The sequence below is a fragment of the Acanthopagrus latus genome, chromosome 21, assembly GCF_904848185.1.
Source record: "Acanthopagrus latus isolate v.2019 chromosome 21, fAcaLat1.1, whole genome shotgun sequence".
Classification (NCBI taxonomy): Eukaryota; Metazoa; Chordata; class Actinopteri; order Spariformes; family Sparidae; genus Acanthopagrus; species Acanthopagrus latus.
In genome coordinates, this window is record NC_051059.1 from 24,144,217 (window position 1) to 24,170,412 (window position 26,196).

Here is a 26,196-nt window from a genome sequence, read left to right on the forward strand (position 1 = left end):
ACTAAACAATCCAGCATGTAGAACAAAAAAAATCCACAAAATAGTAATTCCACAGTAACATTTTTACAATATAGGGGTAAAATTGTTTTCAATGTTTATTTAATAAATAATTTCAGAAATACAGAATTGCAAATGTGAATGTGTTGAAATTAAAAAAGGCACTTAAAAAGATCGGTGATAGTCGTAACCTTTTTTGTCTTCTCTTTTTTCTTTACAAAACCCAAATATTCTACAGATCTTGAGAGCATTCCCTTACCACTGATCTTTAAAACTAAATGACATTATCACCATTTTTTTTTGTTATTAAAAAAAATGTTTGATCGAAGCACCACAAGACAGTTGGGTGGAATTACTGACATATAGGAAAAAAGTGGGACCCATCTCCAATTCATATCCTACAAATAAAACATTTCAACATTAGCAGATTTTGTTAGCAAATAAGGCAGGTTTGCGTGTATTTGGCATTGCTGTGATGATTTAAGGACCTGAGTTGGCTTTAAATTAAGCAAGTAAAACCTGGAGCCAAACAGAACACTAGTGTACACTGATGTCCTTTGCTCTAGAAAGGCAAGAAAATATATCTTTTCTAGACAAAAGACACATTTCAATTGATTGTTCAGAGGGATTAAGTCATTCAGAAAAACGCATACAAACGCCTTCCATCCTGTTCTGTGAATACATATATGGCTTTAACACAGAAACCAAAACATACTGTACACATTTCATTGCTACCACTCGGCCACCTGGCGCTACGCTTGAAGAGTTTCAATCCAGAGACGTTTAAAAAGAAAAAAAAAAAAAAAAGAGTCAAAATGATTACAGACACAGTAAGACCTTTGCTCCGACAGATCAATATTAAAACCTGTGTTTTTTAAACATCGGCTGATAAGGCTGCCGTTATTTGGAGAGGAACTCTTCATTTGTTGCCCATTATCAACATCCAGCTCAACCGTCAACAAAACACTGATGGCTTGATGGTTCTATGTAAAATTTAAAAAAAAAAAGGCACAGCTAGGCTCTCCGTTATCTTGCCAGCCCTGTGGCGGAAAAAAAACTACAATTCAGTTTAACACATTCTGTCAAGTTCCGCAGAGAAATATAAACAAAACAAAACCCCACATTTACACAGACTGTACACATTTCAGAAGATGCATAGAAAATAAAAACACATTAGTAAAACAAACTGACATAGTGGCAAAATGCATCGCTATCATTTGGTGACTACAACATCAACAACAACAAACAAACAGTGAGAGCATTATAAAACCCGCCCCTCCCGTCCAATCAGCCCAAATTCTTTTCCATACAGTGTTGTCACGATGAAGGCTGGGCTCCATCACTTGCCCTCGTACTTTGGATTGACGACAGTTGTTACGGCACTTTTGTAGATCGGATTCTCACCCTGAGAAACAGAAAAGAACAAGCGTCAGTACAACAAGTGTGATCTTAAACTGAGTGATCGGGATAACAAATCATAGCGCTTGTCAAACCTTTGGACACGTTACCATAACACAATTTCAACAGCAGTGACCTCAACATTTGATTAATTTACAGTACAGTATAACAGCGCATAAGAAAAGCCTGCAGGGAGGATGCGGTCACAACGGCTTTCTCACCATTTGGCTGGTTGCGACAGTTTTGTCAAACATGTTACATGAACTGGGAGCTGACAGTTGCCCTGGTTTTAGCAGCTCAAGTCTGACTGCTGCAGTCGACTGTCAAGTGCCACTCTGTCAACTCTAATCCTGAACGACTACAATCTACACATAGCTCACTGACATGTTTGTTTATACAAGACACATATGGAAAAGTCGGCAGACGCTGTACAGACTGAGCTCGATTTTAGTCCCAAACTGGGTGTCGACTAGTTTTACCATCTGGACAAATTTCTGCCACATCAGTTGTCGTTTCATGTGCAACCTGAGGTCACGCTGCCATAATCATTTCTTAAATGAAGAACAGTTTGGCTGTTGAATGATTGGGTAGATATATTTTAGTCGGATGTTGGACATTTGAGCAGTTCCACGGTCTGATTTCCCTCCTGGCTTTTCTCTAAAGATTCTTTGTAAACTCTTGTAAACTTATTTGAGTAGCCAGAATATAGTCTTCACTGAGACTCTGTGATAGGAATCAGACTGCACATTTCAGATGACTTCATTAACTGAACCTCAAATTGTCAACTTCACATTCATATTTGAAATTAAGTGCAGTTCACTAAAAGGTGAAAATAAATAAATATTATAAATAAATTATCATTCTTTAGCTTACAGTGTCAGAAAGCAGTTTAGTAAGTACATGCTATCAACTAGTAATGACAATATGGTCATTTAATACCCAATAGTTTGTTGTTTACAGTAATTAAACGTAACTATTTTCTTCAAGGTTTTGCTCAAAGTAGTGTAACTGGATCACACACACATTCATAAAAACTCTGCTTTTTCAGTGGTTTATTTAACTTAACATGTAATCCTAAATATAATCAAATAAATTCAGATATTACCAAATTGAAGATATGTGGATTTCACTGGAGAGCAAGACATATGACTATGCATTAAATATAAGGAGTAGGATCAACATTAGACAAGGAAGTTGTAACAAAAACACACTCGTTTAGTTAGTTAGTTTGTTACCACAAACAAGTTTGTTCACGTGGAAGTTTTCTTAGTAACATCAAGGTAAACACCCAACACATCACACCAACTTCAGTAACAACCACTTGCCACCAGTGGGTAACCATGCTAATTTCATAACATGCAGACACCAAACCTTTCATTTAGCTCAAGGTGTAACTTGACTCTCTGCACAGAGAAAAAAATACATGCAAGTACACACTGCCAACAGGTGATACAAACTTTGACCTAAAGAGCAGCGTCTTTGTTCCCATAGCTGGGATTCTGGAACTGGTTAATAGGACTCTTGTAAATGGGGTTCCCTTGCTAACATGGAGAAGGAAAGGGGGAGATGAAAAGAAAAGAAAAGGAAATGAAGAGAAGCAGGAAAAAAAAGAGGTTTGAAGGACAGACACAAAGTTTGCAGCACAGAGCAGAAGAGGCCCAGAAAGTACAGTCACTGATTTAGTAACCAAATATTGTTGTACTGCTATGCTCACCATTTCCCAACAGACTGTTTCCTTTTTCTCAGCTTCAACATGTTATGTACGAGAAAATTTCTACTCAAGATTCATTTTCTGTTTCAATAATGGGTTACTTCTTATTTCCAGGAATATGGGATTTGTTACGTTAGTACGATATCTTTTATATCTACTAATTTTATAAATCTTTTCATATTATTTAGTATAGTTTTTGTTAAACTATACCTGATATAAAAAAAGACTTAAAACAGGACACCTCTGGCACAATGGCTCTCCTTTTCAACATGAAGTAACTAACCATTTTTCTACTTAAGCTATACAGTAACATGATTTTTACATTTCCCACAAGCACTGCCTGTGATGAATGCCTGTCTCCTCCCCTCAACCCATAAACACTGCTGCTGCGACTTCCACACTAGTGGAGTTTTCCATCAGTGGTCACCCAGCAGTCCTCCTCTTCTCTGCTTCGTTGCCTTTTATGGTTGTGCAGTTGTAGCATGTGGACGGTGAGAGGCAGCACTGTCAGCTGAGGAGGAAGGCCGCTCCCTCACCGAACAAGACTAAACAAAACTGCATTGAGGTAGATTAAGGACGGGGAGGCACAGAGCTGAAGGTGTGGTTCAGATCAGGGATCCTCCACTTTAATCGGTTTAAATTGCTTTTCTCTTGTGGACGTTTTCCTGCTGATTATTTCACGTGTTTAACTTCAGAACTTCAGAAATCTACAAATGCTCTGATTAATTTTTCATACAGTTAAACAGATGGAAAGTCTGAACATTTTTCCATGCTGATCCTTTTCATCATTGACGATATCCAGAATACTTTTTCCGCCCCAAGTACACATTCTAATCTTAAACCGATATACATCTGAAATAACACCAGCTGGAGGGCGTCAGGTAAACAACTGAACTGTTGGAAAGAGTAAAACCTGCGCCCGAGATAAAGTTCCCATGACTTATCGCTCCAGGTGTGCTACTGTGACTGACTTACCGTGTCCCACTTTGCGTTCATCTTCTCCTTCTCAAACTTGGCAAACTCTCGGCGGTCATGGATGATCATAAGCAGCTTCCAGATGAGCAGCAGGGCAAGGCCGATCAGCACGATGCCCGCTACCACACCCGCCACGATGGGAATGATGTCAGGTCCTGCTGGGCACTCTAAATCACAAAAAACAAATGAAATCCATTAATGAAGTTCATGAAAAATGATCTTAAAAATGACAAAATATCCCGGTTTCAAAATAACAGCATTTGCTGTCTGGTTTTTATTTTGGAAATCAGTTAATGCGAAATGCGAAGTCCACTCATACCCAGCTGTTCCACCACGAAGACCTCCTTGGTCTGGTTCCTGATGGCATAGGTGTAGAGGAACCAGCAGTCATTTTCGTCACGCTGTTTGCAGTGAGTCAGAGGGAAGCTCTGGTCTGTGGGCTGTGGCAGCCCATCGCGATCCTTCACCTTGACCATTTCGAAGTAGTTGCAGTCACGCTGACATGTATCCTTCTTCTCACCAGACCCAAATGCTCGGCATTGCACACAATCTCTGTCAAAAAAAAAAATAGATGGAATCTTTCTTCGCTTTGCATTATATTCAGTTGAGTCTCAGCACACATTGGTAGAAGGCAGAACAACATCTTCTACTTCTAGCCATGCATACAAGCTTCAGACTCACTTGTGTTCAACGCAGACACCTGGGCAGGTGGGACAGATCTCACAGGTTGGACCCTGGAATTTGGGGTCGGTGCATTTGCAGATTCCACATTCACAAGTACCACGGCCGTTACAGATCTGCCCGTTCTTGGCGAGGCAGGTGGAAGTCTCCAGGGAGCAATCGCAGGCACTGCCTGTGTAGTTGGCATCACAGATGCACTTCCTGCATTCACAGCGCCCATGTCCTGGTAAATCATAGACATTGACAAAGGTAACCACAAATTTAACAAGAAAACTGCAGCAAGGTTTGCAAAATAATGTATTTTTACAATCCTCACCTCCACAGAGCTTGTTGTTGGAGCGGTCACAGTTGAAGTTGTCGCACTCACAGTACTTCCCACTGTAGATCTCTGCAGGATTCTCCCGCTTCTTGCATTCGCAGGTGCCACAGACGCAGTCACCATTGTTGCTGCAGATGTCTGTACCGTTGTCTTTTCGGCAGTTGGCGTCCAAGTCCTCAGTCCGCACTTCATCTTTGCTGCACTCGCAAAGACGCCCAATACGTCCCTCGTCACACCTGACAGAATACAGGAGGTTAAACTTTTCAGTAGTAATATGTGTCATCAAAGTCAAACATTATAAGCAGAATCAAATTCAACACTCCAAAAAAAGTATACAAAATGTTTGGGGCACAAGAACTTAAAACACCAGAACACCGGACTGAATAATGCATCTATGTGAATCTTACTTGCAGGCTCCACACTCGAAGGTCCCATTGCCTTCATGGCACTTCTCGCTTTTGGGCTCTCCTTCTTTGGCACACTGACAGTCGCAGATGAAGTTCAGAACTATCTCCACCTCTTCAGTGAAGCCCAGCGGTCTGATTGTAAAGGTCTCAGTTTTGCCATGAGATGGACACTTCTGGGATTCAACAGAAATCTTGAAAGACACCTGGAAACCAGAGGAGAATTTATAAGGTCATTAAAACTATTAAAGAGGATGCCTTGAAGCGTTATGGTTCCAGTATTAGCTTGTGATGTGTTTCTCATTATTGTTTGTTTTGAAGTGACTTTTTTAGATTTGGCAAGAAGGATATCTTTACCAGTGCCTTACACAGAAACAGACCGTCCAGGCTATAAAGTAACACTGCTGCCAGTTCACAAGCACTTGCATTTCTCATGTTGTGGTGTTGTACGTTCTCCAAGACCTGAGATGTTTTTTCAGTTGTATCTTTTTCACACCTGCACACAAACTGCAACAGAAATGATCGTGTGTACCTCGTCCCCAATGGAGATGTTGGAGCACTTCCTGCCATTCTCCCCTGTTGCCTCCACACCGTTCTTACAGATGGATTTGTAGGTGATGGAAACTCCCTCAGGCAACTTGGTGTTTTCCAGAATGACCTCAGATGACAGAGACTGTTTAAAACAAGAGGGATCATACAGTCACTATAAGCTCTAGTTTTATGGCGACAGTAGTGCACCTGTGTGTAAAAACATGTTGATCAGTACAGATCCCAGAAACCCAGCTGCTGGTGAGAGACTTTACAGTGACTCATCTCAATAATGAGCACGTTAGGGAGTGGCATGGTTAATGTAACCTAAATGTGCGCATAGTATAGTGAATCAAGGGGATAGTATCTTCAATTTATAACTTTGAATTTGTCTTGGCAAAACTATTTCAAGTGCTTAACCTGCTGTGGTTGATTTGTTTGAATCTTTATTTACTGAGGGGAAAAACAATGTAGGATATTTTCCCACAGGACTTATACAAAACTGTGTGCAAACATATCTTACATTGTAAATTAAACCAAGTAAATATGATGAAAAGCAATCAAAATAAAATAAAAAAAAGTTATTTCTTAATGCAAGGACAAACAGGCATCATGTGAACATGCAGTTGGACTCACATTGTAAGCATCAATAATAAGTTTGATCACGTTGCTGGAGTTGGAGGACAATGTGCCAACAGCTGATTTAGGAATAAGATTTTTCAACTCCTGAAAGAGAGAAAAATGTCAAAGGTAAGAACAGAGAGAACAACTGGTAAATATGCAACTTTCATTTGAATTATATGATATTAATTAAAAAGTCAACATTTTCATGAGTTAAAATGCTACAAGCAGAAGTTCACCTTGTAAACAGGCTGGAATTCCTCAGTGACAGCAAAGATGGTCTGGATGTTGTTGTCACTCAGTTTCTGAACTAAATGGGCGATGGAGGGGTAGTCCTGTCAAACAATTCAAGAATACAGGTAGAAAAAAAAAACAAATCAAATACTTATTAGTGAGCACACAATTACACTGTCGAATAAAGGAAAAACTTTTTGTCAATAAGAAATTGAGACAATGAGTAAAAGAGAGTCAAGCTGAAAAAAGCACACATGCTCAGTCCACCCTCCCTGGAAACATTATGCATATTAAATAAATGATACACTACGTACATAGTAATGGCTCATGGTGTACATGTTGTTCTCCAGGTGACACTTCCCATCGTTGGGTAGGACGATGCCGCCAAGTTTGCCATCTCCAGCAAAGTGGAAACCAGCATCAGTGGAAAACACCAGCAGACGAGTCACGTCCCTCCAGCCGATGTGTTCCTGGGAGGAACAGCAGAACCGTCTTGTTATATAATAAACCAATAATAATCAAACAGCATTAGACATGAAAAAGCTCTTCAGCCTCCTCTTACCCCACAGACGGCCACCTGCATTATGGCATCAAAACCCCCCTCTGGAGAGTCCAGGTTTCCTGAGATCTGCTGCTGACTGACCAACCGATTGAACTCGTCTCCCTTGTCTGTCAGCTTCAGGACGTTCTTATAGCTGAAGGGGCTGGTGCAGTTCTGGTTCCCTGTGCAGGGGTTGATGAGCCTGGCTGGCGTGGTGCTGATGTACGGCATGACCGTCTTCTCCACAAATGAGCCGAAACCTAAAAGGGGAATGTGTGTTATTCAGGATTGTAAAAATATCTTTAATGATAATAAAAAATAAAAAAGCTGTTCTGTTTATTATTATTATTATTATTATTATTATTATTATTATTATTATTATTATTATTATTATTATTATTATTATTTCTTCATTTGGGGTTGTGTTTTGCTTACCAATCCTGAAATCTGTGGTAATCTTCTGCATTTCCTCCATGAGGTCAGTCCCAAGGTTCTTGACATTTTCCAAATCGTCTTTCATGGAGAAGGAGAGGTCCATAAGGTAATACAGGTCGATGGGGTAGTCCTCAGCACGCTTGAATTTCAGGTCAAAAGTCTGGGGCTCACCTTGAGGACAAAAATAACAATTTTTAGTAGAATTTAACTTACCGTTGTTCACACAGACGTTTTACTGGGATACTTTCAATTAAAATGAATGGATATTTACCAGTTCTGAGTGTCAGGGTGAGTTTCTGAGGCTGAATCTGGGTGATCTGGCCAGGGGTGGGTTTGGCAGCACTGTCCTTCTTGCGGTTGGTCACAGGCGTGTTCTTAGTGATGTTGATGCGTCCACGTGGGTTCTCAATTTTGGTCACAGCACACTTTCTCTTCTTCAGGGATTCCAGATCATCACAGCGAGCCGACTTGGACTCACCCACAGTGAGGAAGTCCTGTGAAATAGCATGAGAAGTTTTTGTGAGGATCCAATTGTTCTGCATTCCTAATTAACTTCCTACATGGTGTTTCTGTATTTTCAAGACAAGACAAAAATATTGGATAATTTTCTCAGGGGATGTTAATGCAGACACATCTGGAAGGGTCCTGTAAATGTTGAGGAATTTGTCTGGCTGGGACTAGCATGTTTAAACATGTTGACAAACTAACACGATGAAACAGTACGTATCAGTACAGTACTGACGAATATGTTGACATGTTAAGGGACGACACGACTTCATGTGAAATCCAAATGTCACTTTGAAAAGCTGACAAACTCAGTAAGAAGAAATTTGGGGGGAAAATGGAGGCACAAGTAACAGTTTGTTCAGTTTTGGAGATTTTGGAGAAGTCATACATATCTGCAGCAGAGACAATGTCCAGGATCTTTGACATGAAGCCAAGGGTTAGTTATTGCATGGTTTCAGTGAATCCAAAGTAACCCTTTGTAAGAGCAGTGATAGATCAGGAGCTCCTGTGGCCATGAGGGAAAATTGCTGTTTTTGTTAAAAGGAGTTTGGTGGCTTCAAAGAGAGCATAAATAGATGGCAAGATTAACCAGAGAAAATATTGCTAATGTAGTGTACACATTTGATACATTTTTTGGGCTAAAATGCGTTTTGTTGAAACCCCCCGTCTACAGCAGTTATCGCTTTAGCTTCCTATACCCTGACTATGGATGAGTATGTCATATAATCCCTCTTCAAAAAAACCCAAACTATCCCTTTAATGGTCTGCTCTTTAAGCCATTGTTCTTGGGCAGCACTAGATGAGAAGGAACAGATGACTGTGAATCCCGGCTAACAGTATATATTGGATGCACATGATATCCCACAAGGCTTAGTGGTGGAGAACTTGAGACAATGAACACAGTCAAAACAAAAATAGTTCTTTGACCTAATTCTTCCATAACCACATGACCCACGAAGGCCTTTTTCCCTGCTCTGCATCTCGCCGTACACATCAGACAAAATGTTTGAAAACCACAGAGATGAAAGACATATACTGTTCTGAAGATGATTGAGATCATGGGATGAATGAAGTAAAAATGTACAAAAGAGTAGGTGAGGAATTATCGAAACTCATCTCAATCATACAGGAAAGAGTGTACATAATGTTGTCAGCAGTGGGCAGCATACACAACGTTCATAGTTTTCATCCATGCAGTGAAATCAGACTGTAAAGGAGCCATTAACTTTGTTTGTGGAGTATTTACGAGTTGTTCTTCAGTGCTATTCCTTTATGATTTTTGTTTCATTTTGAACATCATATGCATAACAGCACAAGATCAATCGAATGTACTTCAGTGCTGCGGATAAGCATCACCTCTTCTGGTGAAAAAGCAAAATAACCAAACATGACCGGACTTAAACTTGCAGTACTGTTGTGATTTCATAAGCTCACTGTTGGATAGCACATAGCAGTGAGTGAGCTGTCTGATAGAGAAGTACAGGCAAGATTTAACAGGAATGCAGTTCTGCCTTGACAGATGCTCAATTTGTTAGCGATTAACAAAATGGGTTGGGGCAACCAAAGTTGAGTAAACACAGAAATGGGTGTCATCAAACTGTAAAACAGCTTGCAAGACCCAAAAAATGTCTTCACGCAACCATCAGCCAATGTGACCTCAGGTCCCACTACATGTTGCAGTGCACCAATAGATTACCAAGACTTGTTTCTAGGTGACTTTTAGTTTTATTGTACAGAGTAAATTGTGTATGAATTAATAATAATCATAATAACGCAGGGATCTTACATTTTCACATTGCAGTATAAATGAAACGCTGTTAATGGATGAACAAACATTTTATTTCATCCGGCAAGACAAGAAGCAGCAGCACTCAAGTTTACAATTAATGGAGAAGTTTGGGTTTACTTGTCTTTGGTCGAAAGGCAAGAGACAGCAAGTCTCTTTAATATCTTAACTCTTAAGTACTACTCGGCATTTGTTTGTACATGTACTTATAGGCCAAGTACAGTTTATGTGCATGTATACATACATTTTATATAGTATACAGAGTTAACATGGCATGGATTTCAAGAAACAAGAAAAAGTATTTCCTTACTTACAGAATGCCACCTGAGTTTCAGATTAATGAACACAAGTACATAATAATATTTTGTCATTCTTGCAAATTAAAGTATCTTTGGATGGTATTCGTGTGTTTTAAGTAGAGATAACTGGGACTACACCCTGTGCCACGTCCAAAGATTAAGATTTCAAGATAATTTTTCATTCATGAGATAAACCTCTTTGTTGACAGCTCATGTGATTCAACTCACTTCATCTGTGCACCATCCACACGACTCTGCGACCTGGATGCATTCCCCACATGACTGTGCGTTCGCCTTGATGCATATGCTCCCCTCTGTAAGAGACAACAAAACTTATTTTAGCCAAGATGACAAAACAAAATTTCCATTAGTTCACTAACTCAAACCAGCTTCAGTCTTTGGCCACAAGTCACATCCCCTTTCCAGCTCAGAACATTGACTCATGCTGAGAAAAGCTCTAGGCAGCTCCCCAAGAGATGACTTCACCTTGTAAAAAAAGCCTCCCACCACTAGCTAAAAGGACCCACACAGTCATTAAACCATGAATGAAGAATACAAGATTTGTAGGCAAAGCACTGTGCTTAAGAAACTGACGTCTAGAACAAGAGAGCAAGGAACGACCAATATCAGGGCAGATTCCGAAACATAAACGATAAATAAACAATATTTGGATCTGATATACAATTTACAGAACGTCTGTTTTAAAAAGGTACTTCATTTTCTTTTACTTTACTTCTAGTCCAATACTGTACTTTTTCTTCCACTACATTCATTTCAGAACTTCAGGTGCTACTTCTTTCACAGATTTAGATTATAAATACAAATTATTAATCAATTATTGTGAATAATCATTTATTATTATTTATCATTATCATTTATTTTTATAGATTAAGCAACCCAAGAGTATGCAGCAGTCTGCAAACGCATTTCTCTTGGGCCATCAACCAGCAACGTTACGGTCTGGACAATCTGACTGATTGAGTGGTGAATATAGACGGCATCCACTGAGAGGTGGCTGCATTAGAGCCAGAGTACATCATTTAAAATCAGTTTATTTTAAATGTACAAAAATAAACAAAAAAACATAGTTGGATAATCAGTTGGTCAACCCCTAACAGAGAGGGCAGCATTTGACCCAATGCAAGCATGATAATCGAGAAGTTAAACCATGATAATCAACGTTCACCTCAAGTACAACGATTGCTAAGGTTCATTGTACTGGAGGGTCTGTTAACAGAGCATTAAAACAAACCTTGGGCTAGGTAATATTTAATGATCAAGAAAATTAGAGCAAACTTTAACTAAATGTATGAAACTTGTTCTTACCTTGCTGTGCCCAGCTGCCACCAAGGACCACTGATAACGTTGCTATGAAAAGCAACCGTAGATCCATCTGTAACAAGACAAATACAAAAACCTCAGTGTTGGAAGCTGAAACCAGGAGAAACATCAGCATGAAAGAAATACAACAACATTTAATGCTTGACACATTTTTCCAAAGTCAGTCAGACTCATTCCTCCGATGTGCATACATTAAAAAAAGTTTATTTTTGCTGTCAACTGATCAAATATTTACATTTCTCTATGTGAAACAGCTGCACAGGGAACACTTCAACTTCGCCTGCATATAAGTTAGTAAACACTTAGAGAAACTATTCAACTACCAAGTGCACCATTAACATAGCCATCCCCCCTTGAAAAGTTTCTCATGGCCTTGCAACTCTTAAAAACAGCAGTGTTCATTTTAATGACACCACCAGAATGAAAACATTTAGGTTGAAAACACCTCTGTAGTGTTGTCTTCCCATCACGCCGTGTGTGTTAACGCTCCGTTCTCCCGCTGAGGAGAAATACGTCAGTTACCGCAAGGCAGCAGAGAGGAGGAGTGATTTTCATTTATCCTATTCCATATATGGAGGGTTGATTCGGTCCCACTCAGCTGGCTTCAGCCATAACTTGCTTTTTGACTGCGGATTGTAAACTTTCATGCTGTGATAGGCCTACATACAGGTAGGTGGTTATCTTGGCAGGGCATGTCAGATAAGACTCGACACGGGAGACAGAGGATGACGGACAAGCTTCAGAAGCAGTACGAAAAACCTTGCGTAAATGAGAGAATAGTCACATTTACACTAGAGTTGTTTGGTCTTGTCCAGAGTGACTCATAATGAGTCTAGCAGCAGACGTGTAACGACTGTAACAGAGCAGCAGTGGAGGCTTTAATACTGAGATGACCGACATTTCAAGCTGCCACAGAATGCAAACTGAGGAGGAATAACTGTGGTTTAATCAGCAATCCAATGATGCCTCTCCACCACAGTCACTGAGCAAAGCTGCTAAACATTAACCAACCAAAAACAGGACCAAAGAAAGACTGAAATTTTCACAGTGGCTTATGTTTGTTAGTTTGTCAGCAACATGGAAGAAGTCCTTTACTAAGCATGTTTTGTGCAGAAACAAAGTCAAGTAAAGATCACAACTCTGTAGCAGAAAATGGAGAGACGACATAGCAAATTCATGTGTGTGTGTGTGTGTGTGTGTGTGTGTTGCCATATTTGGTGAAGCTGCCTCATCCTGAATGTCTGCCATTCCCCACAACTCCAGTGACACACTTCCTTGACTGTCTGCCCAATCCTCAGACTTAGAAAGTCTGTGTATTTACCCCAGTTAAATATACATAAGGAATCAGGCAGTGTCTCCAAGTCAGCAGCTGTGTCCCAAAATAGCCAATTTAGACAATTCTACAAATGGCAATGGATAAAAGTGCCATTTATATTTCCACTAAACAAGAAAGGATATTTTAACACTGAGAGAAGTAGAGTTAAAACTAGTGGCTGTACATCATCCAGTAGATGCTCTCTGAAAAGCTGTAATATGTATACTGCAGTGCTGTGGGTCAGAGGGTACAGGCTTGTACAACAACAAAAAAGCCACTTCCTGTGAAAAGAGGTCTAATGGCCAACTTAAATGCGAGTTTCCCATAAGTACTTTAGTGATAGTTATCATATTTCTGTAGGAAACAGAGTCAGCAAAGCATGCTAGATAAAAAAAAAAAATCCCACACTGAAACACTTGTGGAACAGTGGGGGGATTCATAAAGTTTGACATGTGACAGAAACAGACTATAATGTTTATTTGAATTTTTAGAATCCCTTTTAACAGCTGGACACAGGGCAACATGTGGGAATTATTTTCTGTTAACTTTCTTCTGTAGATCAGTAAGAACGATTCCTTTTACACATACTTGCAAACTGAACCCTGACACAAAGAAGGACTTGTGGCAAGACAGATAACATCTTCAACACCCAACATACCCAGCAAGATGCTTCATAGAATTAAAGCAAGCTACACCATTAGGGCTCCTCCCCAACATTCCTGAGGACCAGCTTTGTTTACCGCACGGGGGTTTGGCCTGCACAGGACTGCAAATTGCAGAGAGCTGACAGATTGGGAGGCATTCGGAGTCTCCAAGGCCTGTGTGCCACAAAAAGACATTAGGGAGGCATGGGAATCTCCAGAGCATGATAACTTTGAGAAACAGGTTTGCTTAATAAACTATTTCAGACACCTCCCCAAATTAAATCTTCCTTTCACCAATTACCAGTTAATTTACTTCTTCATTGTTACTTCAGATTTCACACAAATTAATAAAAGATGTTCAAGAAGAATCTAATTTTCTTGTCAGCTCCAAAGCACTGAAGACAGCTGAGAACATCTCAAAAGTAATAGCTGAATTATTATGGCCGCTGAGGGGGGAGACTTCAATGGTTCACTAGAAATGGCGGGACATTAAAGTCTGTGCCGCTTCCACCCAGTGAACGTCACAGCTGATAAGAGCTGATAGCAACGTCCGGCAGACACAGACTGATGGCCTCATCTGTGAACAAGACTGTGAAACATGATAAAAGAAAACCAACTAGTGTGTAGTGAATTTTGCAGAGAGAATCAGTCAAAGAAATGTCTTGGTCAGTTTCCAAGTCAGTTAACAAGAATACACACTGGTCTTTGTTCACCACACAGTGTAGCCTCCCTAATCAATAATCCCCTTTACACATTGGACAGGGAATTCATGAATGAGCTCCTCTAGCAAAAGTCATTTTAAATAAATAGTTGCAGCTCCACACTCAACCACATTACCTCCAATGCAACATAATTTACCTGACAGCTTAGAATTCACCCTAATAACTCCTGGACAGAACAGTACACCTACAAGCCTACACATTTCAATAATGTCATTTTTTCCAATCCAAACTATAAAAAGGCACAGAGTTGAAGCTGCAGACCTTTATTTGTACCACAAATCAGTTAAAAAAAAATTAATGTCAATCAATTTGGTAAACAGTATCTCAAGTCTAAAATGATGACTATTAGTGGCAGATAACATAGGTGCTAAATGATGAGCATAAAACACAACTGACTTACTTTTACGAAGTCTGAGTCTAGTCATACTCCTGTTTTAACCCCCCCCCCCCCCCCCATCATCAAGCAGAAACTATGGCCTATGAGTTGTCGCGATGACAAACCTGAGAGCATAATATTTAGAGTAACGGGAGCACACCGTGTCGAATCATGACTTTGTACGGGCAGGCTGGAGAAGACAGCGACAACGCATGCTTTGTGTTCGGGATGCTCAATATAAGTGTCATTTCATATTTCATTTATCATTCTATGTCTGTAATGACCAGAGCCGCTCAGCTCTCTCCAATACAACTTGCTAAGTAAGAGCAAACATACACCTAAAACTTTCTCTCATAGGAATGTCCCAAAATTTGAAAAAGACCAGGAAACCATCTCACTAACTGATCATGGGATTCAATCTTGTTTTTTTTTTAGGATTCTCTTCTTTCAACTTTGTAAATATGAAAATATAAGAATGTGATGAAATTAGACATGTCCAACCAAAACTGCACACTAGACAACATCTGCTGGGTCAAACAGTGGCTTTTCTGACCTCTCACTCGCTGCCCACATCCTCAAATACAGTTATGGTAGCTGTTTGCCCAGGCAGAAAAAGACAATGCCAACCAGACATTTGCAGGTTAGACTGACAAGTGTGCATGAGATTGACAAAGCTGCACAGGTTGTTTTAAGTCTTCAACTTGAAAAACTGCTCAAAGAAACTGCTTCCACAGCTTCTGTGATGACTGAAATTTAAACTCTTTACTAAATTGAAAGTCCTGCATGGTGAGGTTTTATGAATTTGTCTTAATGAAATGTAGTGTGCTCTGTCCTAAAAGGGACCGCTCCAGAACCTGTAGATTATTTTATTTTCACAAATGTCTGGTGTTTGCTCACTGGTATTATGCACTTACAGAAAAGTAAATCCAATTGAATCAAAACATGCCCAAATCAAACCAGCCACAACAGCACAGATGAAGTTAATCCACTTTTTTTGGACTTACTTTTTTTTTGCTTTTCTGTTGAGTATTCTGAATGTAAACACTACCTGCTTGCTGAAAACCAATACAATAAGCCCAGTTTTTAACACAAGCTGTGTTGAAACAGACCCAGACAAATGTTTTATCAAGAATTTCTTCCAACAGCTGCTGGGAAGAGCAGACTGAAACTCAATCCTCCACAACGCTCCTTGTTATGGTCCACTGGCTGCCATCAGTCTCTGATAGGTCAGAGGCGCTCTGATTCAATATACTGTCTAACAGTGCGCCTCAGGGACCAGAGCCTCTCTGTCTGATGTAAAGTCACGGAGAGCATTCCTCTGCTCACACATGAAGAAGCTGTGTTGCAAATAATCGACACCCTTTGTGACATCTCCGCCTACTTGTCAGTGTCTTCAGTGAAAGAGAAGCGGCGCAAAGACATAAATAAGGACATCAGACTACCATGTTGTAACGTTTGATTCACAAGATACTTTACAGCAATGTGATAAAGCACGTTGATTTCTGGATTTTTCAAGGATTTGATTCTCTGGATTAGCCAGAAACAGAAATCCCTATTTTGTTCACAAATAGGTGCTCACTAACCAGTCACTAAATACATGTGATTTTTCCCCAAAAGATCAATGCGTTATTCCGTTTAATTCAATGAAAATGTTGAAAACAACCCATCCCCAAACGATCAATCAGAAAATGGACAAGGGTGAAAGGTTGACTACTGGTAGATAACCTCTACAATATAAATATCCATGTAAACTTGGAAAAAAAACTCTCCCCAAGTCGGACACCAGGCTGAAGTTAGTTTGATAATGACACGTTTCATTCAGTGGACTCTGCGTCAATAACTGTGGTCAAACGGACTTATATATTGGTCAGCGGTCACCACTTCTTCTAACCGCTTTCCTGGGGGAAATCCTAGCATTGTGTTTTCCTGAGAGATGTTGCTAATTATTTGTCCACCCTGTATCAGTGAGGCTAAAGAGATCTGAGATCTGATCCTGTCTAGGGTCAGCTTCAGTCACACCTAAAAACAGGAGTAGAACATGATGGCTGTGTGGACATGTGTCACCATTGCTTCTTTGTTTACCCCTTCCTCTGTTCACTGATGGTGGCGTACTAACTTAATGACTGTCATTAACTCAGGAAACTCACTATTTACAGTCTGGGGCAGGAGACTTCCTCTTGATGGAGCCACTCACTAAAACTCTGAAAAACTAATCTTACAGACACAGAATTGTCTTCAGCTGGAAGCAACCAGGAAAAAAGTGTAACTGGAAGTCTTATATGTGGTTTTCACTTATGTGAAAGTGTTGTGTGATCTGACAGAAGAAGATGTTTATAAACTCAGATACAGATTACCTGCCTTCTTGAACCCTCTGTGACTTGTTGCAGCAGCTCATGTGGCTTTGAACAGACAAGCCTGGTGTTTATCTGAAGGTGGGGCACGTCACATCTGGGAATGTTTAGTAATCTTTAACAAAGTCCATGTTTAGACTGTGGATGACCACACTTCAAACAAACAGGCCCCATAATGCTCCTTTATATGGCTGCATTTATGGTATATGGTACATAACGTATGGTACGTTCGAATTAAGGTTTCTTGACAAAAATGTATGACAACAGAACTGAACAGAAAACATGACATTTCTGCTCCTTCCCTCATGTCCACCTCTGACAAATGTCTCAAAACGAGAGCAACTACGGCAAGTGTTTCCTGCCGAGTATGTTTAGCTGATGTATAGCTTCCTCTGCTGAACACTGGCAGACAGAACTGAGAGAGGTGTCAAAACAAATGAGATAATTTTTTCCCCAAGATGTCAGTAAACAAGCATGTCACATTAGCCAGCAGTACAAACACAGAACAAATACTGCTCATTGTTACTCTTTGTGCACGCACCAGACAAATTTAAATGGAAGGGACTGCAAACGCTACCACAACTGGTTGCCCAATGGTTCCTTGTTTCATGCATTTAGAGGTTAACCACTCTGTGCATCTCTAACCCTAGTGTTCAGCTCACTTCTTTCTCATGAAAAGAAGCAGTGATTAGTGCCACAGTGCCAACACGACATGTGAGAACTTGCATGTTGTTGCTTAAATACGGTGTATCATTTCAACACTATCGCAAACAAGCCCACAGCTTGATTAAAACTCTAACTACTACTCATACTGACAGTAGACAGTATTTCCAATACTGCAGCTTTTCCATTTTCCAACTTCTACATCATTTCTGTATTTTATATTTTTATCACACACAGAGTTCCTTATATGCAGCCAAGTGGCACAATGTCCAGGATGCGGAGACAAAAGAGTCAGTCGAAAAGACGCCTTGTTATTATATCGCTGTTCATCTTACATGACTGCTGAAATAAAAATATGCAGAGATGCAAACCAGGGCTGCAACCAAAAATGACTTCATCAGCAATTAGTTGCTTAGTCTACAAAACATCAGGAAATTGTGATAACTTCATGATAAGGTCTTCAGACATAATATTATTGTTATTGTCACATGAGAAATGAAGCAAATCCTCTAAAAGTAAAACTTTATATGTGGCGTTTAAACTGGGAGAATGGCTTAAATGATAAACTGAACAATTAATCAATTACTGAAAAAGTAGCACTTTCTGTCAATCTACAAATCAAATAATCAACTGACTGTTTCTGAATCTATCCACTTAACTTTGCGCACCAAAACAACATAAGACCATGTGTACATTTGGTGCACAATGCCAAATAAATCTGCAGCATCTAATGGACATTGATCCCGGCAACCAAAAATATAACAGATTATGGGCTGATATATGGCAGAATGTGCCATGATCACTTCATGATACAATTTCACCTGGCACTTAATCAACATCTCTGAGAAATGTTTCAAAAAATTGGATTTGGGGAAATCACGCAGCTTCACATTTGGCCACAAAATTGTTTATACATTCCTCTTTAAGCACAAGAAGACAGAGGAAAAAAAACTTCATGTGTCAAATAATACAGTTTAGGGTAATCGAATCATGAATGCTGCACTGAAACACCAAAATCTTCTATGAGACTCTAGCATGGTGAAAGGTGGCCATCCAACACAAGTCAGCATTGTTCACACTGGGTGGGTCATCTGGTAGTCCGCAAAATGAGTTGGGTACCCATCCCCCACTGCTCTGTTTGCCACTCGGTCAGCCATCCGGCCCACACCTGCTGCTGAAAGTCACAGTCCACTTTCAGTCCACTGGGTCCCCAAACAACACAGCATGAGTCTGCATCCATTTCCTTAATTAAAACCACACCCAGACACCACTTTCCTCTCCAGCAGGCTGTTGAAGGATCAGGGAGAACACCCTGCTTCTGACTGCAGACACAGCATGTTTGAAGGAAACCCAGCCTTCATACAAAATTTCTCCTTCATTTAGCAAACAGCTGATAAGGAACTTAAAAGTGCTGTCGAACTAGAGGAATGTTAACAGGTGAGGTCTGTCTTTATCTACTTCTTTGTGACAAAAACAAAGCAACCCAACAGGAATGTGGTCGATTTAATGTTCATATTTCGACCAGCTGACATCCAGCCGACTGGAAAAATGGTATAAAGAATAAGTGGACATTTTTACTGTCCTCTCCCAGAATAATGAATGTTTGGACAGCATATTAAGTTAAATAAGTGTCATTTACTTTTTATACTTGCACTTCTTTAACAGTTTAAGGGAGGCGAAGGGCAAAATAGTTTGCATTAACTTCTATCAGTCAAAATGGATCCTGATAAAATCCTTCTAACAGATTAATCAATTGTGGATTAATCATTATCAACCATGAATCCAACATTACAAGCATGGCAAAAAACCTAGCCAAACCCAAACAAGTACTAAGAGCAATAGTGATCTGTGTGACATGCATTAACATGTTTCACATATGTTCTAACATTTAAACATCTCCACATCAAATTGCCCTACTTTATCTGCACCCGGCAGATAAAGCTGACCGGTTCTGTAAAGAGTTAAAAGTTGTTGAAAGAGCTGAAAGAGTTGTCTGAGGTTTGTCTGTCATATGGAGGAGATCCCGATCTCTCTGCCCTCCCCAGGGAGATGAGATAACGCATTCCTTCTGAACTGGCTCCATACTATGTCGTGGAAAAAACTATGTAACTGAAATATGGGGTGCTTTTTCCACTTCTTCCAGACGTGAACCCAGTGATCACTCAGTTTCAAGACAATTTTGGCCCTTGCTGAAATCCCTACAGTGGAGATTTAAGACAATACCTGGACTTTTCTTCTTCTTTAAAAGCTCTGTGTTTTTAATTTACTGAGGCTGGATTTCATTTCCATCACCTTATAAAGTTATTTACAAAAGGCCAAATAAATAAGTTATCTTGTCTACCCTGGGAACTATAGGCTACTATTTTTTTAGATCTAGATGGGGCCATGCTGGAAATTAGGCGATTAATCCATTAGATTGTCAACAATTATATAATTTACAACTATTTTGGTAATTAACCACTCAGTCTGAGTTTGACAGCATGCTGACTATCTTTGGGTTTTGGAAAAAACAGACATTTGAGTACGTCAGCTGGAGCTTGGAGGCACTTAACAACATTTATTCACCATTTCCAACATTTTAGAGACCAAACAACCCATTGATTCATTTTCTTGTAGTCTGGTGTTAGATAGTGAAGTACTGACCAAAGTTACATGACCCGATCCTTCATTCCCATTTTTGTAGAGAGGGTTGTGCTATTTAGGCCACTTCCTTTACCATCTGTTTCCGTACTTCTAAGAATGACCTAAAATCTGCCCGTCAACCTCCTTGTAATCTGACGCATTTCTCGGGTGGTTTGCGAGGAGCTCCAACGTTTTACCACTGAGGGATGGAGCCATGAGAGCATAATGTTTAAACCTTGATCATATATCATCAAACATAGCCCCCTCCTTCGTGCTTCGTGTCTGGCCTTAACTGGAAGGCCCGTCATCCATGAGTCATATCTGACAAGTAGGGGTAAAGGGCTTGTTGTTGAGTAATGCTGAGTGACCCTTCCGACTGCCCCGGACACTCCTAGCTCCTATCCGAGCGTGGCTCATTGTGTTTAAACATCACAACAATGTAACTAAGGGAAGTGACTCAGTGATCCACAGGGAGTCAGACATGTTGCTCTTCATGTCTACAATTACCAGGCCTGGTGTATATTATAAGAATCCATGTGATCTGTACACGCCGTCAGAGTTCAAAGACATATGTCTTTTAGCACCTCGATACGCTGTCGTTGCTATGTCATTAAGATGCTGCCTATAAGACAACGCAAGCTAGTAATTTACCCAAGGCATTTTTTTCCCCAATCTCGCTAAATGAAGCCTTGCAGCAAGGACTTCGTGAGCACAGATTATCAGTCTAACAAATCAAGTTTCTCGTTGATATACAACGGAGAGGAAAAATACACCCCCTCAGGCTACAATTCCTTTACAGGAAGTGAGTGAGGGAGACAAGACCAATCCTGCCCAGCTTACTTACTGCACAGTCGACAGTCCTGAATCTGAGCTGTGGGCATGGCTGAACAAGAGACTCTTGATTCTGGTTAACCAGTATGGCCTTCTCTAAGACGCTTAAGTCTTCCTGAATCCTCAACCACAGGTTTGTACAGTTCATAATGCAGCTGACCAGACTGGAGTCCAGCTGTGGATTGTTTCAGGACCTTGACTTACAAAGGAAAGTTGTTTGATTTTCTTTGTCATGTTCAAACTTTGGGCGGAGATGCTCATCTTGTATATGTACAAAAACAAATGTAAAAAAAGACATCGGCAAAGGTTTTTGTCTTTTGACAAATGGAACCAAGTGCTTAAACAGCATTCCTCAGAGTACCAGGTGGTGTCTTCACTTTCCAGTAAAGGGCGAAAGAAATCCTGATTTAGAACTACGAAGGCATTAGTCAGTAATCCTGGCAATCAAGAGTGTGTGCTCTTTCAATGAGGGAGGGAACCAAAGTTATATATTTTTGAGGAGAGCTGGAAAAATGTCAGCACAAAACCAAAAATAAGTTAGATGAGTGGATGTTAAAGATATCACAACAGTCTTATGCAGGAAATGGCTGCCATGTCAAACTCATCCTCTGGTGACTTTGATAAAACGTAACCCCACTATAGGTCCATCATAGCAACATGACAACAATGCTAAACTGATCCTACACAACACTTTTAGGCAGAAAAGTCACTACAAAATAAATTAATGTTTTAATGGCTTTAAACACCAAGTATGATCTGCTAAAGCCTCTTTGACAGTTTTGATTTTCGGTTAAAAGCTGCCATGATTTGAAGAAAAAAAAAAAAAAAAAACTGTGTTTAACAGTCATCCAGTAGGTAACAGACAAATCATAAATTATCCTCACACACTTTCACCACCCATACTGCCCTGCTCGGCCATACAAAGCAGCTAAATGGCCTACTTTCTGTACAAAGCCCCGTGTTAAGATTAATTGAGGGGGCAGACTTGAGGTGTACCTTGAAATACGACAACATTTGACGTGTCAATATACAAAAAAAAAAAAAAAAGAAGAAGAAGAAGAAAAAAAACCATACCGTGTTACTGTGTAGGAAACAAGCTAACATCACTGTCTTTCGACCGCTAGCATAGCATAGTTATCGTTATCCACACCCAAAGTTTGCCCCTGAAGACAAGCATTCCTCGCTTCTCCCCTTTTGTCTTTTTTTAAGTGTTTCCAGTCGCCCTAAACACGGCAGACCTGGTCAAATGTGACAAAATGTGGGTTAAAATAACAACACGTACCTTGTCTTGATGTTATACTGGCGTTTCGGTCGGTTTAAAGTAACATCTAGCCCCAGAAAAAGAGTCCTCTTGTTAACGGTTACCGAGGCGAAGACTAGCTAAAACTGTTATAAGGGTCCGCTTTGTTTTAGCTAATAAACCGCACCGCTCCTACGTGCCCCGTACGTAACGTGTCCTCGAACCGGTAACCGTTTGTCACTTTTCTTGTTATATATGATGTGTTAAGTAAAAAATAGATATGAGGCGAGGACTCTCCAGCTCGCCCGGACACGTTACAGTCGCTACTGGGTCGTTTTTTAATGCACTAGCTCGACAGACCCCTTTTTCTTATTTAGACGCCGCCCACACAGGAAGAGCCGCGGCGAAGGAACTAACGCACCGGCGGAGGTTTACCGGGGGTGAACCCTTCGTCACCTCGGATGTGGTGAGCCGTCCCTGCTCACACACACACACATACACAGGTGTTACAGGTAATCAATAAGCTACTAACATGGGCAAAACATATGAAAACACTTAAATAATAAAATTGAGTGTGGGAAGGTAATTAGGCCTAACTTTTTTTTCTTAAAGGAACAGTTCACCCAAACATGAAAGTTATTCAGTTATTATTTTCTTTCCCTCCATGTTGGAAGGAAGTCAGGTAAGGTCTAGCAGCCTACAAACATCCAAGTTGATGGGCACTTTTTCCAAACCCCTCCAAAACCTCCATGAAATGACTCAGAACATCTCATCTGGGTTTATACGAGTCTCCACAAGCCCTCAAGATCTCAAGCTTGGATAAAAAGATGTTATTCACACCCTCAAGTTTGCACAACATGCACATCACACCAGGTGCATGCTCACGCTTTTTAAGCTCAACAGCAAATACAGTGAATGTATGAATAAGGATGTAAATACTGGACTTGGATCCATTATATGTTTCAGTTTCCAGGTGAATTTCCCATTTTAAAACAAGTCCCCAGCTACTTCAGTGGTTTAGAAGCTCTAAACCACTGAAGTTGTCTACGAAACCTTAAGCCTGACTTTCAATCAGCATGAGTGTGGAGTTGAAATTCCAAATTTTTCATCTTTTTAAGAAACTTTTCCTCCAAGGTACCTGTAACTACCTGCAACATCAAAATGCTGCTGACATGTTAAATCATTGATTATAGTACAAACACAATATAAACATCGACAGACACCATAATGTCAAGAACATCAGTGCTTTTATTTTAATATTTTGGGTAGATTTGGCTGATAATGGATGAGAAAAGCAGAACATGTAAAGTAAGGGTAAAGTATCAGGATGCTTCTCTGTTTGCATGAGCTATTCTGGGTGAAAAGCCATAAGTTTACCTGCTGTGTTTTCAGCCGCGCTGCAGAGAAGTAACCCGTCACCTCCACTTCCTGTGCAACCTCAGAGAGCAGTCTCTGATACAAAACTCACTTTGTCATTTGACATCCATTTTGACCTTTTTCTTTCAGTTTAAAAATAGTTTCCAGTCACCTACTTGCATTAAGACAACAACCCCAATAAAACGTTATAGCAAAATACATCTGACAAGGACAGGTGGATAAGCTAAGACGTTAAAAATCTAAAGAGGAAGCATAAAGCGACACTGAAACTAACCATTTAAGAGCACTGATGCAGAACATCAACATAAATACATTTAGTTGACTCCCAAAACAAGACACTTTCCTCTTTCAGTGAAGCAGCAAAGGAACTAAAACCTGATCGTCTACATAACCCCCCCTCCGACATACAGCTCCTATAATTACTGTGAGATGTGTGATGAATATGCAGCAGCTGATGAAGATGCTGCCAGCCGGCCTCAGACACGTGAAGTCACCATGTCCGTTGCATACTTGAACGTCACAGTACAGGCATCCCGTCACATACCTGAGGTAATCTGCTGAGTGATCTGTTTCTGTAACACAGACAGCCGGCCGTGCACCGCTTTGCACCTGTTGGCTTCCAATGCCATTTTCAGGTTTCCTCATCAGTCTTGACACACAAGCTTTACTGAGTGTGTGTGTGTCCAAATCTTCATGCTAATCTAGCTGATTATCTGCAAAAGGACAAAAAATGACCCTTAGCTTCCGCCTGTTTGTTTAAATCAGAGGTCCTCAGATCTTGTACTTGAGAAAGAAGAAGAAAGTATTAATTGAAAGGAAAAGTATCTATCAGAATTATTTGTATTATATTTTTGAGTTATAAATATTGATGCGTTATTGGGCCTGTATATTTCACCTCAGGCATCAATCAAGTCCCATCTTAATCTGTAATACAACATCATTTTTTGTTGTTTTTCTTTTGTATTATTAAACTAAATGTGCAAATAATTGGCAACTAAATTGTTCAAATAGATGCAGAGCAGTATACAGTATTGTATTTACCTATGACTTGTAGAGGAGTAGACAAATAAAGTAGCAGAAAATGGAAATACTCAAGTACCACAAAATTATACTTAGATAGAGCACTTGAATAAATGTACTTGGTTACTGGTGTAATCCTGTTGAGTATCATGTTTTTCAGATGACAGAGTGTTTTGGTGGTGCAAATTCCCAAGCAAATGTGTAACTGATAGAATTAGCACGAACCAGCTGACACACAGCCAATAGTGGCCTGTTGTTAATCCAGACTTGATGCAAGAGGAATTAGTTTTTATGTCTGAAAACTGAAATCTTGAGGGAAAAAGCCCTGATGTGCTCAGTTGAGCGGCCGTGTGCAGCGTCAGGAGGCAGGAAGCAGCACAGGACTCATGGTGTTGTTCATTATATTTAATGCACATTTTACAGTTTAGTCATAGTGCTGTGTTTGCACTGCTTTGTGTCGCCTATCTTATGTTCTGGTAAATTATTGATAGATTCAAGAGCTGCTCTTACCTCAGATATTGCTTCATGCACTACAACCTCCACAGATTGAGAAACATGTCTGATTCGAGACTGTTGCATAGTCCAGCCATTCAGAGTCATTTAAAGTCTTTGCAGCACAACAATGAGACAGCACGGCATGTGAAGGTGGTGCAGAGGCACCAGTGTTGGCAGGAAACCTCATCTGAACCGAAGCCACATGACCGAAGCTCACATGAGAGCAGAGCGGAGCTGAATTTAATGTCGCTCATAAAACACATTCACTGAGCTCGGGCAGACATTTTTATGACAAATGTAACACATAGTTGTGTCTATCACACGTATCCTGCCATGCATAAATGTTAACAGAGGCTGTACTGCCACTGTGTGGTTGAAGCATGATATGGCATGCAGACAATGAAGTCACTGCTACATGAGTGAATGTTAATCTGCCTTTCAGGGTGATGTTTGGTGCCACACTTCATACTTCTAACCAGACTGAGTATGTAGTTCACACTGATAAGTTAATGTACAAGTCTGAATTCAGATGATTTTTGAGTGTGCTGACCCACAATGCAGTGCACAGCAGAGAAACCAGCCCTCCCTGCAAAATATGAAAAGAAAGTTTCACTTCAAAGTTTGTAGGGATGTTTTTTTTTTTTTTAATGCTGACTTTTTAAAAAAAATGTCTCAACAGGAAAAGCAAATCATCAGCTTAGTTCAGTTTTATGGCCCTGGTGTTGTGCATATATGAATGGGGCAGTAGACTGTCATGTGTGAA

At 40.1% G+C, this 26,196-nt stretch overlaps 1 protein-coding gene across 1 annotated transcript; it reads right to left on the reverse strand.

Annotated features, from left to right (window-relative positions):
* Nucleotides 1–71: 71 nt before the first annotated feature.
* LOC119011166 (integrin beta-1-like) lies at nucleotides 72–22,897 on the reverse strand. The gene is made up of 16 exons (XM_037084088.1): nucleotides 22,584–22,897; nucleotides 11,763–11,829; nucleotides 10,665–10,750; nucleotides 8,116–8,338; nucleotides 7,845–8,015; nucleotides 7,431–7,669; nucleotides 7,183–7,338; nucleotides 6,874–6,969; nucleotides 6,650–6,739; nucleotides 6,018–6,158; nucleotides 5,489–5,691; nucleotides 5,079–5,317; nucleotides 4,763–4,985; nucleotides 4,401–4,633; nucleotides 4,082–4,248; nucleotides 72–1,402 (listed from the first exon to the last, which is right to left on the reverse strand). Exons 2-16 carry the CDS (start codon nucleotides 11,827–11,829, stop codon nucleotides 1,337–1,339), a joined length of 2,400 nt encoding a protein of 799 aa, XP_036939983.1. The 5' UTR covers nucleotides 22,584–22,897; the 3' UTR covers nucleotides 72–1,336.
* Between the last annotated feature and the right edge of the window lie 3,299 nt (nucleotides 22,898–26,196).